Here is a 14531-nt window from a genome sequence, read left to right on the forward strand (position 1 = left end):
AGCGCAAGCGCCCCTATGCTTCGAGCTCCGGCCTGGAGCTGTTTCCGCTTCCCTCCGCGCCGACCCCGCCCAGGCCCCGCCCTATCCAAGCCCTGCCCCGCAGCTCCGGGGGGCGCGCGCGCGCGCGCGTGTGCGGGAGGGGGCGGGTGGGGAAGGATCGCCAGCGAGATCCCGAGGCGAGGCTCGCGCGCCCGCCCCCGCCCTGGCCCCCAGCTCCCACCCGGTCGGCCCGGCTCAGCCATGATCAAGGCGATCCTCATCTTTAACAACCACGGGAAGCCGCGGCTCTCCAAGTTCTACCAGCCCTACGTGAGTACCCCGCTGCAGCCGATTCGGGCTAGGGGGAGTCGTTGGCGGCCGGCGGCGCCCTCAGGACGACCCCCTCAAGCGCGCCGCGGCCCTTCTCGCGCCCCGGCCGTCTCGCGCTCCGGGCTGTCAGCCTCCCGGTGGGTGTGCCGGGTGCCCACCTCCCGCCGCGCTCCCTTCCTCCGACGTGGCTCTGCCCAGGTGGCTCCTCCGCCTGTCTGTGGGCTGGGTGGCTTCCCGGCTGCGCGGGCGAGGCCCTGGAGACTTCCCGGTGCGGGGCCGAAGCCAGTCGGTCAGCCGCAGCCCCCCTGCGCCCGCGAGCCCACCCGGCGCTCTCGCCGATCTGCAGCCCGCGGCTTCTGTTAGCAGCCGAGGGAAACGGCGCGGAGCCGGTAGGTCTCGCAGCTCCACCTCCGTGACTCCCAGCCTTTCCTGGTGGACTTCTTTCTCTTCTCCTGTGGACGGATGGGCTACTGTTTTTCGCTGCCATCCTGTCGTCACGCAGGAACTTTGGTTTTCTGCGTTTGGAGACATGCACGCTCAGTACAGTCTCTCCAGTAGGTTGCCTTACGGGATCTACTGCCCCTGTGACTTTCAGGTGTCTCCTTTTTAACGAAAAAGATAAGTGAGGACCTAACGTTTTTATGTGGCTTTTCCCCCAGTGGCTGCAATTTATCTACTCCTGCAATAACTGGCGAGGATTGTAGTTTGACCAGTTAGAACTGTGATGCTATACCTGAAAGTTACCATTTCAGCGGCTGGTTTGGCATTTTTCTACGTAAGGGAGTTTGTCCTAATTTATAGTTTTTCTTTCTCCTTACGAAGAATAGTAATATCTGTTAAACTCTTTTAGAAGTGTAAATATTGTTGAAAAATGCAGAAGATTTTAAGGTAGTGAAGGTAAGTAATTTATCAGTGTTTGAGGGAGGGTTACAGACAGATGTGCTTATCTGAGGGCAAAATTCACCACTATGTAGAACACAATATTAGGCTCTCAGTGGTGGGATTAATGTAGAGATAATACCTATTGCGTAGTATTGGGAATTTTGCTTAGAGCCAAAAAATGAGCTTTCAGCTAAATACTGAAAGTGTGCCAAGGCTAACACTTTTATGCAGATAAATCCCAGATGGAAATCATTCCTGCCGTTAAAAATTAAATGTGAAATGTCACTGCCTAAAATGATAATGCAGTCTGTGGAGGTGTTAGCTGAAGTGAGAAATCTTGAGCTCATTCCTCATTTCCTTAAGTAGTTTTGCTTTTGCTGGCGATAAAGAATATTTTCTACTACTCCTGTTTGGTTTTAGTGTAGCATAATTTAAATACTAATGCTCTAAGAATTCTACATCATTCTTTCATCCAGGATAAAATTCTAGTTGATTCTTCTGAGTGGAAAAAATCCCCTTGACTTTACATTGCTACCCATTTGCCTAAAATATAGTACTGTGCTAGCCTTTATTGAAGGAATCTTTCTTTTAGCCATTTTGCCTGTGCCATCCATTTGCAGTGTAGAAACAGTGTGTTCCAATGGTGAAACAATTTTAAAATGTGTTTTTCCATATCTCCACTTAATAACTAAGCACTAATCAAAGTAGAAGGTTTCATGGCTAATCTTTAATATCAGTGTAACTACTTCTGTAGTGTAGAATTTAACCACGTACAGAAAAATGTATTGAATTTGGAAATCCAGGAATACATCTTTCTCTTGTCCAACGATGGCAACAGAAATATCTTTTACCTTACTCAGTAGGTAGCAGTGAAGGTTAATGTGGGAAGAGACAGTTGTTGCAGCAGTGGCAGCTCTGGTGTCATTTATGGTCATTGCTACATTACAGTGTTTTGGGGGGGGGTAGGGAGCTAAGAGATGTAAAAAAGAAGAATCTAGTGGTTGCTGGACGTGTGGAAGTGGGGATGCTAGGAACTGTTACTGGTCTTTTATAAATTGAGTTTTGCTAACTGTGTATTTATTTTTGTCATTCAGGAATAATTTAAGATTATTTATTTATTTATATATTTGCTTTCTCTGATAGATCATAACCTGTTTGAGGGCAGAAATCTTTTTCATTCAGTCAATTCATTTATTCACTCTTTATTCCATTTGTTTGTCAGCAAATATTGATGTCATGCCTACCATGTGCAGGCAGTGTTTTAAAATTTGGAGGTGAACAAAGAGATAACTTCTGCTCTTTCAGCAGGGGCATAGACAAAGCTAATAGTAGAATATATACCATGCCGGATAATAATAAGTGCTGTGGGAAAAATAGAGCAGGGAAGGGTGATAGGGAATGCAAGGATGACACTTTAAAATAGGATAGTCAGGTAAGTTTTCACTGAGAAGATGATATTTGAGCAAAGACTTGAAGGAGGTGAGAAAGCCAGCCTTACAGGTATCTGGGGGAAGTTCTTTCCAGGCAGAGGGAGCAGCAGATGCAAAGGCCCTGAGGAGGGAATGCCTGTTTGAAGAACCTGTCTTATTGGAAGAATAGGTGCCAAGATGACTGGCCTGGCAAAAGCAGACTACGTAAGGAAAGAGGAGTTGGAAATGAAGTCTGCATGTACAGGGCATCAGAGTTTATTCTATTCTCACTGCCTGGAATGTCCTTCCCTTCTACTGCCAAATGTCTAGATTCCATGCTTAACTCAAACATCACTTAAGCATCCACTGAATCCTTTTATCTTGCCTAAAGACTTCTCTTGGTTCTTAGGATTTTATTTTTATCTTTATTATAGTATAATATTCTATTTCACATCCCAAAATTCCTTGGAGCATCCTATAGATTCCTTAAAGGAAGGTATCAGGTTTTAGATATACTTGTGTTACCCCCAGCAATCAACATTCAGCCTTGAATATAAAGAACTCCATACATTTTTGCTAAATGCATCCATCAGAGTTTCCTAGCTTGAGATGGAGTGTGGATTAGAAATGATTTCCTAAGGTTCCTTCCAACTCTTTTTTTTTGGCTGCGTTTGTCTTCATTGCTGCACGCTGGTTTTCTCTAGTTGCGGTGAGCTCGGGCTACTCTTTGTTGCTGTGTGCGGGCTTCTCATTGCGGTGGTTTCTCTTGTTGAGGAGTGTGGGCTCTAGGCGCGCAGGCTTCAGTAGTTGCAACGTGTGGGCTCAGTAGTTGCAGCGTGTAGGCTCAGTAGTTGTGGCTCGCGGGCTCTAGAGCGCAGGCTCGGTAGTTGTGGTCCATGGGCTCAGTTGCTCCGCGGCATGTGGGATCCTCCCAGACCAGGGCTCGAACCCATGTCCCCTGCATTGGCAGGTGGATTCTTAGCAACTGTGCCACCAAGAAGTTCCCCTTCCAACTCTTAAAATTCAGTCCTTTATTAACTAGAAGTTTTAAGAATCCATGCCTTTAGGACAGAAGTAATGATGAAATAGCTGTAACTGCAACTGTTTGTTTTTAGTTGAAAGAAGTCTTTAAGAAGTAGATATCCAATAATATTGACAGTTTTTAGTTTAATTTATTAAGGGATATCTAGGTGTGTGGCTGGGGTACCAGTTCTGTACTCTGATAGGATGCTGAGGTTTGAGTCCAACAATATTGATTTGACACTGAGGAGTTTGAAAACTGTTTAACCATTTGCGAACCAGTTTCCCTTACTGCATTGGATTTCCATTTCTTATTTATCCTCCCTCATGATACAACAATTTATATGTTCATCTTTACCCTTTAATAGTCCATATTTCCAGTTCCCGCTGTAATAGATTTTTAGGTTTGATTGTGCCTCCAACCTGCTGTTATGTGAGGGACATACGAAGTCACACCAGTTTTTCTAAACTGAAGTTTTTGATTCATTCTGCTAGAGTCAGACGTTAAGATTTCAAGGGTGGACTCAGAATGCATCCACTTTTTTTTTTTTTTTAACATCTTTATTGGAGTATAATTGCTTTACAATGGTATGTTAGTTTCTGCTTTACAACAAAGTGAATCAGTTATACATACACATATATCCCCATATCTCTTCCCTCTTGCATCTCCCTCCCTCCCACCCTCCCTATCCCACCCCTCTAGGTGGTCACAAAGCACCAAGCTGATTTCTGTGTGCTATGCGGCTGCTTCCCACTAACTATCTATTTTATATTTGGTAGTGTATATATGTCCATGCCACTCTCTCACTTTGTCCCAGCTTACCCTTCCCCCTCCCCATATCTTCAAGTCCATTCTCTAGTAGGTCTGCGTCTTTACTCCCATCTTGCCCCTAGGTTCTTCATGACCTTTTTTTTTTTCTTAGATTCCATATATATGTGTTAGCATATGGTATTTGTTTTTCTCTTTCTGACTTACTTCGCTCTGTATGGCAGACTCAAGGTCCATCCACCTCGCTACAAATAACTCAATTTCATTTCTTTTTATGGCTGAGTAATATTCCATTGTATGTATGTGCCACATCTTCTTTATCCATTCATCGGTTGATGGACAATTAGGTTGCTTCCATGTCCTGGCTATTGTAAATAGAGAGGCAATGAACATTGTGGTACATGACTCTTTTTGAATTATGGTTTTCTCAGGGTATATGCCCAGTAGTGGGATTGCTGGGTCATATGGTAGTTCTATTTTTAGTTTTTTAAGGAACCTCCATACTGTGCTCCATAGTGGCTGTATCAGTTTACATCAGAATGCATCCACTTTTGTTTTTACCTTCTGTATCCTTGAGCTATGACTGCAGAAGTTCAAATATTTTTCTTGGTTTGTTTCTTTAATTGATATTTAGCCATAGCAACTTGGCAACAGTAAACTTTAGTGTTTTTATATTTGCTTGGCAATATTTGTGTATTACTATAAATGACTAATGAGATTTATATTTCATAAGCCAGATATATATATATATATATATATATATATATATATATTGGCGGTACGCGGGCCTCTCACTGCTGTGGCCCCTCCCGTTGCGGAAAACAGGCTCCACACGCGCAGGCTCAGCGGCCAAGGCTCACAGGCCCAGCTGCTCCGCGGCATGTGGGATCCTCCCGGACCTGGGCACAAAGCCGCATCCCCTGCATCGGCAGGCGGACTCTCAACCACTGCGCCACCAGGGAAGCCCCACCAGATATATTTTTACATAGCCATCAAGCAAGGAAAAAAAAAGCTCTTGGGTTATGATTCTCATGTTATTAATGCACCATGGCATATCCTTTGGTGAATATCTGTAATAAAGTAAAAGTGTTTTTTTAATATTAATTGTCTTAGTTGTGTCTACACATATAAAAAATTGTGTATGTATAAGCATACACACAAAGTGCAACAAGAAAGTTTTCAAACTCTTACATACACGAGTTGTCTCAATATTCTTATAAACTATGTCTGATTATTAAGTTGTTTGTCAACCAAATGCAAGCCCTAGAAGGAACTCTCAGATTGTTCTTTCCTTTTTTTTTGAATGTATTTACATAAAAAATATAAAGTGTAAGTATGTATAACTTTTTTTCTTTTTAAAAAATCTTTAAGAAAGGTGCATTGGTGTTTACTGATGTCTTTTTTGGCAGCTATTAAGACAACGTGACAAGTGGGATACTTAAACTTATTTTTGTGATGGAGACGTAGTTGTCAACAGTTCTAAGTATTAATTAAGGTATTAACACATATTAACATATAGTATTTGACTTTTGTTAACAAGATAATTCAAAATGATTTGATTTCCTTCCATATGCGTTAGGATGCTTTTGGCTAGTAAGTTGGGTTTTATGTAACCTGACTCAAATTTGCTTAAAAAGAACTTTGTTAGGATACAGAATAGGAAGTGCAGACTAGTAGACAAACTACAAAATTATTTGATTCAGCAAATCAATGACTTCATCATAGATCCAGTTTCTTTCTCTTTCTCTGCCCTCCTCTTCACAAAAATTGATGTCCAAAGGCTGATTTCCTCCTTGAAATCAGTTGTAATCAATAAAATGCACAAGGAGAGAGTGATCTGTTCCTGTAATCCTGGGCTGTGTGTTTCCCTTCAGCCTGATTAGTTCTACCCAAGACCAGTAACAGCTTATACGAATGGGGATCCATCCACCCTTGCAGCTGAGGAGGGTGGAAACATGAAGAAAATTGGTATTCTGTTGGAAAGGTGGAAGAGAAGAGTGGATGTGGGTAGGCAAAGAAGTGTCCACTATTCTCTCTTCATTAGCTCACGTTATTTCTTTTGAATAGGTAGTTTTTTCCTCTGTAATTTTAGATTGCTTCTGAGGATGTTACTCTCAGGAATGGTTCTTGATAATACGTGGTTCTGAACATGTGCCACAAAAGATCTTACTTAGTTCAAGGTATTCCTTACACCAATGGATCATTGAAAAATTCAAATATAATCACAATTTTTCTGGGTAGTATGCTTGAAAACTTGCTTTAAAAAATTAAGTTTAATAAACCTGTTGAAAATTGTATTGAAAGGAAGAAATAAAATGTTCACGATTACAGTGATTTTTTTTTTTTGGTTTGGGGGAAAAGGTTATAAATAGGACAGTGTTATAGTTCATTCCTCTGCCTTTCAGGACTGAGAAAGGTCTTGTATAACGTGGCTGTATTATGTTTCTTTGGTAAAGTTGATTGTTCAATTATTTATTGTTTTAATTTTTAAATAAGTTTCTTTATTGTGATTACATGGAAAATATTTAAGTATTAAGTTAACTGGGGGACTTCTCTGGCAGTGCAGTGGTTAAGACTCCGCGCTGCCAATGCAGGGGGCACAGGTTCGATCCCTGGTTGGAGAACTAAGATCCTGCATGCCACATGGCATGGCCAAAGAAAAAAAAAGATCACTAGGGACATCCTTGATTTCACCACCCATTGATAACTATTGATAGTGTATTTCTTGTTTATTTTTTCTTAAATTTTTTCTTCCAGAATATTCCAATGAAGAGTATATACCTTTTAGACATTACTAACACAAAGAATGCATTGAAGCTGTTGTTGGATTTATGGAACATTTGTGGCTTTAAGATAACCAAATACCTGGTTAATGTCTGGCTGTTCTATTGTTAAATGTTTAAAAATACAATAGTGTATGTTAATTGCACTTTAATAATTTGCATGTATTTTTTTCTCTGTGTATATCTTTTTTTTTTTCCCCACATAGTTTAACTTCTGTAAGTAACCTGAGTGTATCAGGGCCCTTCCCTTTTTTGATCCCAAAGGGCAATATTTGCTCATTTTTGTTATAAAGTCAAAGAATTCATCCTTTAACACTTGCAGTTGTCCTTATGCTTTTTGGGGTATGGATTTCTTCACTGCTGCTGCTAAGCCGAGGTGATCCTGAGTTGTAGACCACCTCGAGGAGCCAGTCCCCTTCCAGTTTCTTGTTGTGTAAAACTCTCAAATTAGGATAAATTACACATTCAGCCCTATGAGCCTTCCTCTTACCAAATCCTTTGAACTGCAATATGGATAAACAACTTTATTTACTGAAGGATCAAGCAACGCTCAAGAATACTGCAGTGTAGGAGGAGTAAAGGCCGGTATACTAGCCATCAGGTGTTAAGTTCTTAAGTCTCCAAGGGGAGGCACATATGGACTTAGTCCTTTGAAAGTAGGAGTGGCCTTTTTGGATACTATCTGACCTGTCCATTGCACTCTCTATGCTCTCTTCCTCTGCCCATATTCCTTCAACAGATATCTATTTGTTGTTTGTATGCCCCTGTTCTAAGCACTGCTAATATTGTAATGAGTAAGACTGATGTCCTTCCTGCCCTATGAGTTTACATTCTAGTGATAGGAAATAGGCAACAAACGAATTATGTAACAACTGTGATTAGTCTATAAAAAAAATGAAACAGTGTAGGGGGCTAGAGAATGATGGAGGAGAGGCTATCTTAAATAAAATCATCAAGGAAAGCCTCTTTAAAAACCTGACATTTGAGAAGAGAACTGAATGAAGTGAGGGAGTGTTTGAGAACAGCTGAGAAAAGAATGTTTCAGGCAGAAAGAGGTTCAGGATCCCTCACATGGGTCTGAAATTTGTGTTGAGGAATAGCAAGAAGGCAAGTTGAGTGATCACAGGCAGGAGTGGCAAGAGATGAAGTCAGAGAGAAAGACAGGGACAGATCATGCCCATATGCCAAATCACACAGTCTCTTCGAATCTTTCAGTCTGATGACATCATCCCTAACATGCTCTCCACAAGAAGTGGTATTTCTCCTTGAATCCTACTTGTATTTTGCACAATTGAACAATGCCTCTGGCCTCTGCAGGAGAGTCAATGATGCTCAGTAATGAGACTCTGCTCAATTATTTTCTTCTCTACCTGGTTTGGAGAGGTAGGAGAGCTAACCCAGTGAATGAAGGTAAAAGTGAGTGCTCAATTCTGTGTAACCTCTATACTGATGAGACCAGTGGTCAAGCTGGTTTCGTTTCCTAAGTAACCTGTGAAGTAATACAACTCAAGAAAAAAAGTATTTATTTTTCCCAGACACCTCACAGCCTTGATTATAGATGAGCAAAGTTTATGTGAAGCCACTAAACCACCTCTAATATTGTGCGAAGCATCTACATCTGTCCTGCCTTGCTTCGAGCCTTGTAATTCAAGAATCAGTAACTGTCAAATCAAATCAAAGCTGTTCCCTTTGTTACCCAGAAGGAGAGGGCTCTTTATCTGTGTGTCAGACCCACTGAATTGTTTTGATTACTATGTGCTGTCTAATTAAGTGGGGAAGATTGCTAGTGTATCCCACCACACATATATTCTTCCATTTCCTGTCATCAATATATCTTAGTGTGATTGTTACAAAATAATATTTTTATGGTGCTAAAATATATGTAATGTGAAATTTACCATTTTAGGTAGTATATATAGCTCTGTGGCATTAAGTAAATTCTCAGTGTTGTGTAACCATCACTAACCCTCCATCTTCAGAACTTTTTCATCTTCCCCACTTGAAACTTTGTACACTGTTAAACACTTAACTCCCCATTCTCCCCTTCTCCCAGCCACTGGTAACCACCATTCTCCTTTCTGTCTCAATGAATTTGACTACTCTAGGAATCTCATGAAAGAGGAATTATACAATGTTTGTCCTTTTATGACTGGCTTATTTCACTTAGTATGATGTCTTCAAAAGTTTAACTATGTTGTCGAATGTGTCAAAAGTTTAACTATGTTGTCGAATGTGTCAAAATTTCATTCCTTTTTAAGGCTGAATAATATTCCATTGTATATATGTATGTGCCACACATTGTTTATCCATTTATCTGTTAGTGGATCCTTGGGTTGCTTCCACTTTCTGGCTCTTGTGAATAATGCTGCTATGAACACGGGTCATAGGATACATTTCTCTACTGACTAGTAACATTGAGCATCTTCTCATGTGTTTACTGATCATTTGTATAGCTTCTTTGGAGAAATGTCTGTTTAAGTACTTTGCCCACTTTATAATCTGGCTGTTTGATTTTTTGTTGTTGAGCTGTCCTTTATACATTCTGGATATCAATCCCTTATCAGATATATGATTTGCAAATATTTTCTCCCAATCAGTGGTTTGCTTTTTCACCCAAGGAATGGTATCTGTTTTCAAAGGATAGTGTCCTTTGATGCACAAAAGGTTTTAATTTTGGTGAGGTCCAACTTACCTTTTTTTTTTTTTCTCCTGTGCTTTTGGTGTTATATCCAGAAAATAATTTTTTAATGACCACATAATAGTTTGTTGTATAGTGTATCATAATTTATTTAACTAGACTTCTACTGTGGACTTTTGTTTTGAAAAATGTTTTTTTAAATGAAGATTGAATAAGAAAATACTTACAAAATCTGATGCATAATAAAGACTCAATACTTTACCTAAATAAATAATAACTTTGATTACTACTTTTATTATTATTACTTTTATTATTACTACTTCTTTCTAATTCCTATCCTTAGTTGGAAAATTATGTAACTTAGGGACTGTAGAACATTCCAGAGATTGTTCTCAGATACTCTATTTCCTCAAAATGAATTGTAGACCTTGTTTTGGAATGAACTTCCTTCTTATTACAAAATACAAAGTCCTTCAAGATTCTTCCAGAGAAGAGTTTCATTGAGAGATGTTTTAAGGAGAAAGCTAAAAAACTTGCCCAGCTTTTTTTTTTTTATTTTAAAGAATCACCTAACATTTAAAAAAAACTTTAAGATATAATTTATAATTCACATACTATAAAATTCACCCATTGAAAGTGTACAATTCAATGATTTTGTTTTTGGTAATCATGGTTGTGCAACTATCACCATAATCTAAGTTTAGAACATTTTCATCAAACCAAATGAAACCTCATACCCATTAATAGTCACTCCCCAATCTGTACTCCCCCCAGCCCCTGGCAACCACTGATCTATTTTCTGTGTCTTTAGATTTGCCTATTCTAGACATTTCATATAAATGAAATCATGAAATATGTAGTCTTTTGTGGTTGGCTGCTTTTCACTCAGCATGATGCTTTCAAGATTCCCTCATGTCACAGCACATATCAGTACTGCATTCTTCTTTATGGCCAAGTAATATTCCATTGTATAGATATACCACATTTGTTTATCCCTTTATCAGTTGATGGATGTTTGAATTGTTTCTAATTTTTGGCTACTATGAATAGTGCTGCTGTGAACATTCATGTACAAATTTTTCTGTGAACATATATTTTCACATCTTTTGGGTGTGTATCTAGGAATGGAATTGCTAGGTCATACAGTAACTTTGTTTATTAATTGTTTAAAGAACTACCAGACTGTTCTCCAGACTGTCTATTCCATTTTACATTCCCATCGGCAATGTATGAAGGTTCTAATTTCTCCATATCCTCATTAACTCTTTTTTTAAAAAAATATTTGTTTATTTATTTGGTTGTGCCAGGTCTTTATTGCAGCAGGTGGACTCCTTAGTTGCAGTTTACCGGCTCCTTAGTTGTGGCTTGCCAGCTGCTTAGTTGCAGCTCACGGGCTCCTTAGTTGCAGCATGCATGTGGGATCTAGTTCCCTGACCAAGGATTGAACCCAGGCCCCCTGCATTGGGAGCACGGAGTCTTCACCACTGCACCACCAGGGAAGTCCCTAATTAACTCTTGTTATTTTATTATATGTCTTTTTGATTCTAGCCATCCTGGTGAATGTCAAATGGTATCTCATTGTGATTTTGGTTTGTATTTTCCTAATGACACTGACAGTGAGCATCTTTTCATGTGCTTATTGACTGTTTGCATATCTTTGGAGAAGTCTTTTCAAATCCTTAGCTCATTTTTAAGTTGGGTTATATGTCTTTTTGTTATCGAGTTTGTAAGAGTTCTTCATATACTCTGGATGCAAGTACCTTACAGATGTATGATTTGTAAATATTTCTTCCTGTTTTGTTGTTTTCACTTTCCTGCTGATATCATTTGCAGTGCAAAGGTTTTTAATTTTGATGTCCAATTTATGTATTTTTTCCTTTGCCTGTGTTTTTTTGCACATCTAAGAAAGATTTGTCGAATCCAAGGTCATATAGGTTAGTACCTATAATTCCTTCCAAGAGTTTTGTAGTTTTCTTACACTTAGGTCTGTGATCCTTTTTGAGTAAGTTTTGTGCAGGGTGTGAGCTAGGGATTAATGTTATTTTTATGTATGTGGCTATTCAGTTTTCCTAGCACCATTTGTGGAAAAGACTATTCTTTTCCCATTGAATTGTCTAGATACCTTACTCCAACTTTCCTCCCCAAATTTTACTTTGTTTTTGAGTTTTCAGACCTTTCAGCTTCCACCACCGTTCAGGCTCTCTCTTTAAATATTTCAAATTCTCAGTCTATCACCTTCTCAGCTGTTTGTTATTTAAATTAAATAATAAGGTTTTTGCCACTGAAAGTGGGAAACATTTTAGTACGGTAGATGTTAATTTTAGAGTATTAATAATAGCTGTCATTTATTGAGTGCTTTCTTTCTTGTGCTAAGTATTTTTAACAGAGTTTTATACATTGTGGGGGAAAATGCCAGAGAGTTCAAAGAAATTTAATGAAATATCTGGGCACGTGTTAATATAATTTGTTGCAGGTGCCCTCTTCCCTGCTTGTTGTTTGGGATTTAAGGGTAGCCCCATGATGACTGTTTGTTCTTTATACACTCAGGCTAAAGTGAAGCCTACTCACATATATCAAGTCTTCAGCCAGACTTCCTACTTGGGAGAGGTCTGGCAAAAAAAACCCACTGAATTTTCTTTGCTGGGGCCTTCTCTTCTTCATGATTCCTAAATGTTGGAGTGCTCTGAGGCTTAGTTTTCAAACTTCTCTTCCTTTTAGGAAAAAGACAGTCCTCTTCCTTTTGCAAAATTAACTAATTATTATTCCTCATATATGCTGCTCACTTTCTTGATTCCATGCTTTGGCCCAAACTTTTCCTTCTGCCTCCAATATCATGTAACTTCACATTCCCTCTTCTCTGCATTTCTGAATTCTATCTGTTCTTTAAGGCCGTTCCTAGATATCTGTCACTTTTCTTTGAAAATAATCTTGCTGCTGAAAATCATTTGCTCCCCTTCTTATAGTATATTATTTGTGCTGTTCTTATGTCAGGGATTGCCCCCTTTTATTATAAAGACATGTATTTCTTTTTTGAAATATAAAAAAGGCAAGATATAGAACATGGAATAAAAATATTAAGTAGCTATATTCATTTTATTTCTTGCTTTAAGCTCTTTGGGAAAAGAAACTTTCTCTTTCATCTTGGTAATTCTTGATATTCCAACATTCAGTGGAGTGAAGAATGCATTTTTTTTTCTTTTATTGGCTGTATTGGGTCTTCGTTGCTGCTTGCGGGCTTTCTCTAGTTGCGGCGAGCAGGGGCTACTCTTCATTGCGGTGCACGGGCTTCTCATTGTGGTGGCTTCTTTTGTTGCGGAGCACAGGCTCTAGGCACGCAGGCTTCAGTAGTTGTGGCTCACGGGCTTAGTTGCTCCGCGGCATGTGGGATCTTCCCGGACCAGGGCTTGAACTTATGTCCCCTGCATTGGCAGGTGGATTCTTAACCACTACGCCACCAGGGAAGCCCGAATGAATGCATTTTAGAAAAAAATTCTTCGTGTTTGGGAGGGAGGGAAGAGGATAATGACATATTTACTGTTTGATTAGAGGAAAGTTTGGGTTTTAAAGTTGCCTTTTATGATATATGTGTAGGAACAAGGAAGAAACATAGGAAAAGATAAGGTTTAGTGGGATACTGAATTTTTAAAATTTAATTTTCAGTATGCATTAAGAAGTTTAAAATAATAAAAGTTGTTGCCTTTATGTAACTCTAGTTGTCTTTAGACTGATGTAATCCTGGAGTTGTGACGGACTCAGTATGTTTACCTTTGTTATGAAGCATAGTGTTAGGAAATCTGATCAGCCTGAGGCAAGCTCCAGGCTTCTTTATGAAAGCTGTTAAATTAAATTGATTTTTAAAGAAAGGGAAGTTGTGTTATGTAAGCAGAGACTTAATTTGTTTAATCTTAACTTAGACTGGTTATTTGATTAAAATTTCAAGACTTCTTACCAGTATTGATTTTCTTAGTTGAGTATTGCTTGGTATTTTAAGAAAGATGATTCCAGGTAGCAGTCTTGAAGTTCATATGAGAAATTCTTTTCACTGTTAAAATAGTGAAACATAATTAAGGTTTAGCATATTTAACCTGTTATTTGTTTATAAACAATAATATAATGCAAAAAGATAACTTTCCTTAAAATAAAACTCCTCTAAGACCTTTACACTATCATTAGAATTCTAACAAGGCCTGGAGGTAGATTTTCTAAAGTAAGTCAGTGTTAATCCATGCTTATTATGTGCCAGCTGTTGTTTTTAAGAGCTTTATATATATTAACTCAATCTTCACAACAACTCTGTGAGGTAGATACTGTTATTCTTGCTACAAATGAGGAAAACTCCGGCACAGAGAGGTTAAGTAACTTGCTCAAAGTCACCCAGTTAATATAGACCATAGTCAGGAATAAATCCCGATAGTCTGGTTGCAGAATCCATACTCTCCTCCCTCCCTTTTTTATTTTTAGCTTGCTTATCAAAGTTATACATTAGCATAGGTTAAAGAATATAATAGTTCTATAAGGTTTATAAGGTTTATAATGAAAAAACAACATGGTCTCATTTCTGCCTTCCCACAGGTACGTACTTTTATTTGATAACTCAATGATTATTACATGTCTCTAAATAACACGCTTGTTTTGTTGCCTGATTTTTCACTTGTGGGCGTGATCTGTTGACTTCTGCTATTGAAAATGATTATTTAACTCCTTTTCCACCCCTCCCGCCC

At 39.0% G+C, this 14531-nt stretch overlaps 1 protein-coding gene across 1 annotated transcript in view; it reads left to right on the plus strand.

The window, feature by feature from the left end:
• The first annotated feature begins 33 nt into the window (after positions 1 to 33).
• The window catches only part of AP3S1 (adaptor related protein complex 3 subunit sigma 1), a 70074-nt gene continuing 55576 nt past the window's right edge, over positions 34 to 14531 (plus strand). The window contains 1 exon segment of the mRNA XM_079918578.1: positions 34 to 309. Coding sequence (XP_079774704.1) covers positions 241 to 309 — 69 coding nt within the window. The 5' untranslated portion in view covers positions 34 to 240.

Source organism: Stenella coeruleoalba (genome assembly GCF_951394435.1).
Source record: "Stenella coeruleoalba genome assembly, chromosome: 3".
Lineage (NCBI taxonomy): Eukaryota > Metazoa > Chordata > Mammalia > Artiodactyla > Delphinidae > Stenella > Stenella coeruleoalba.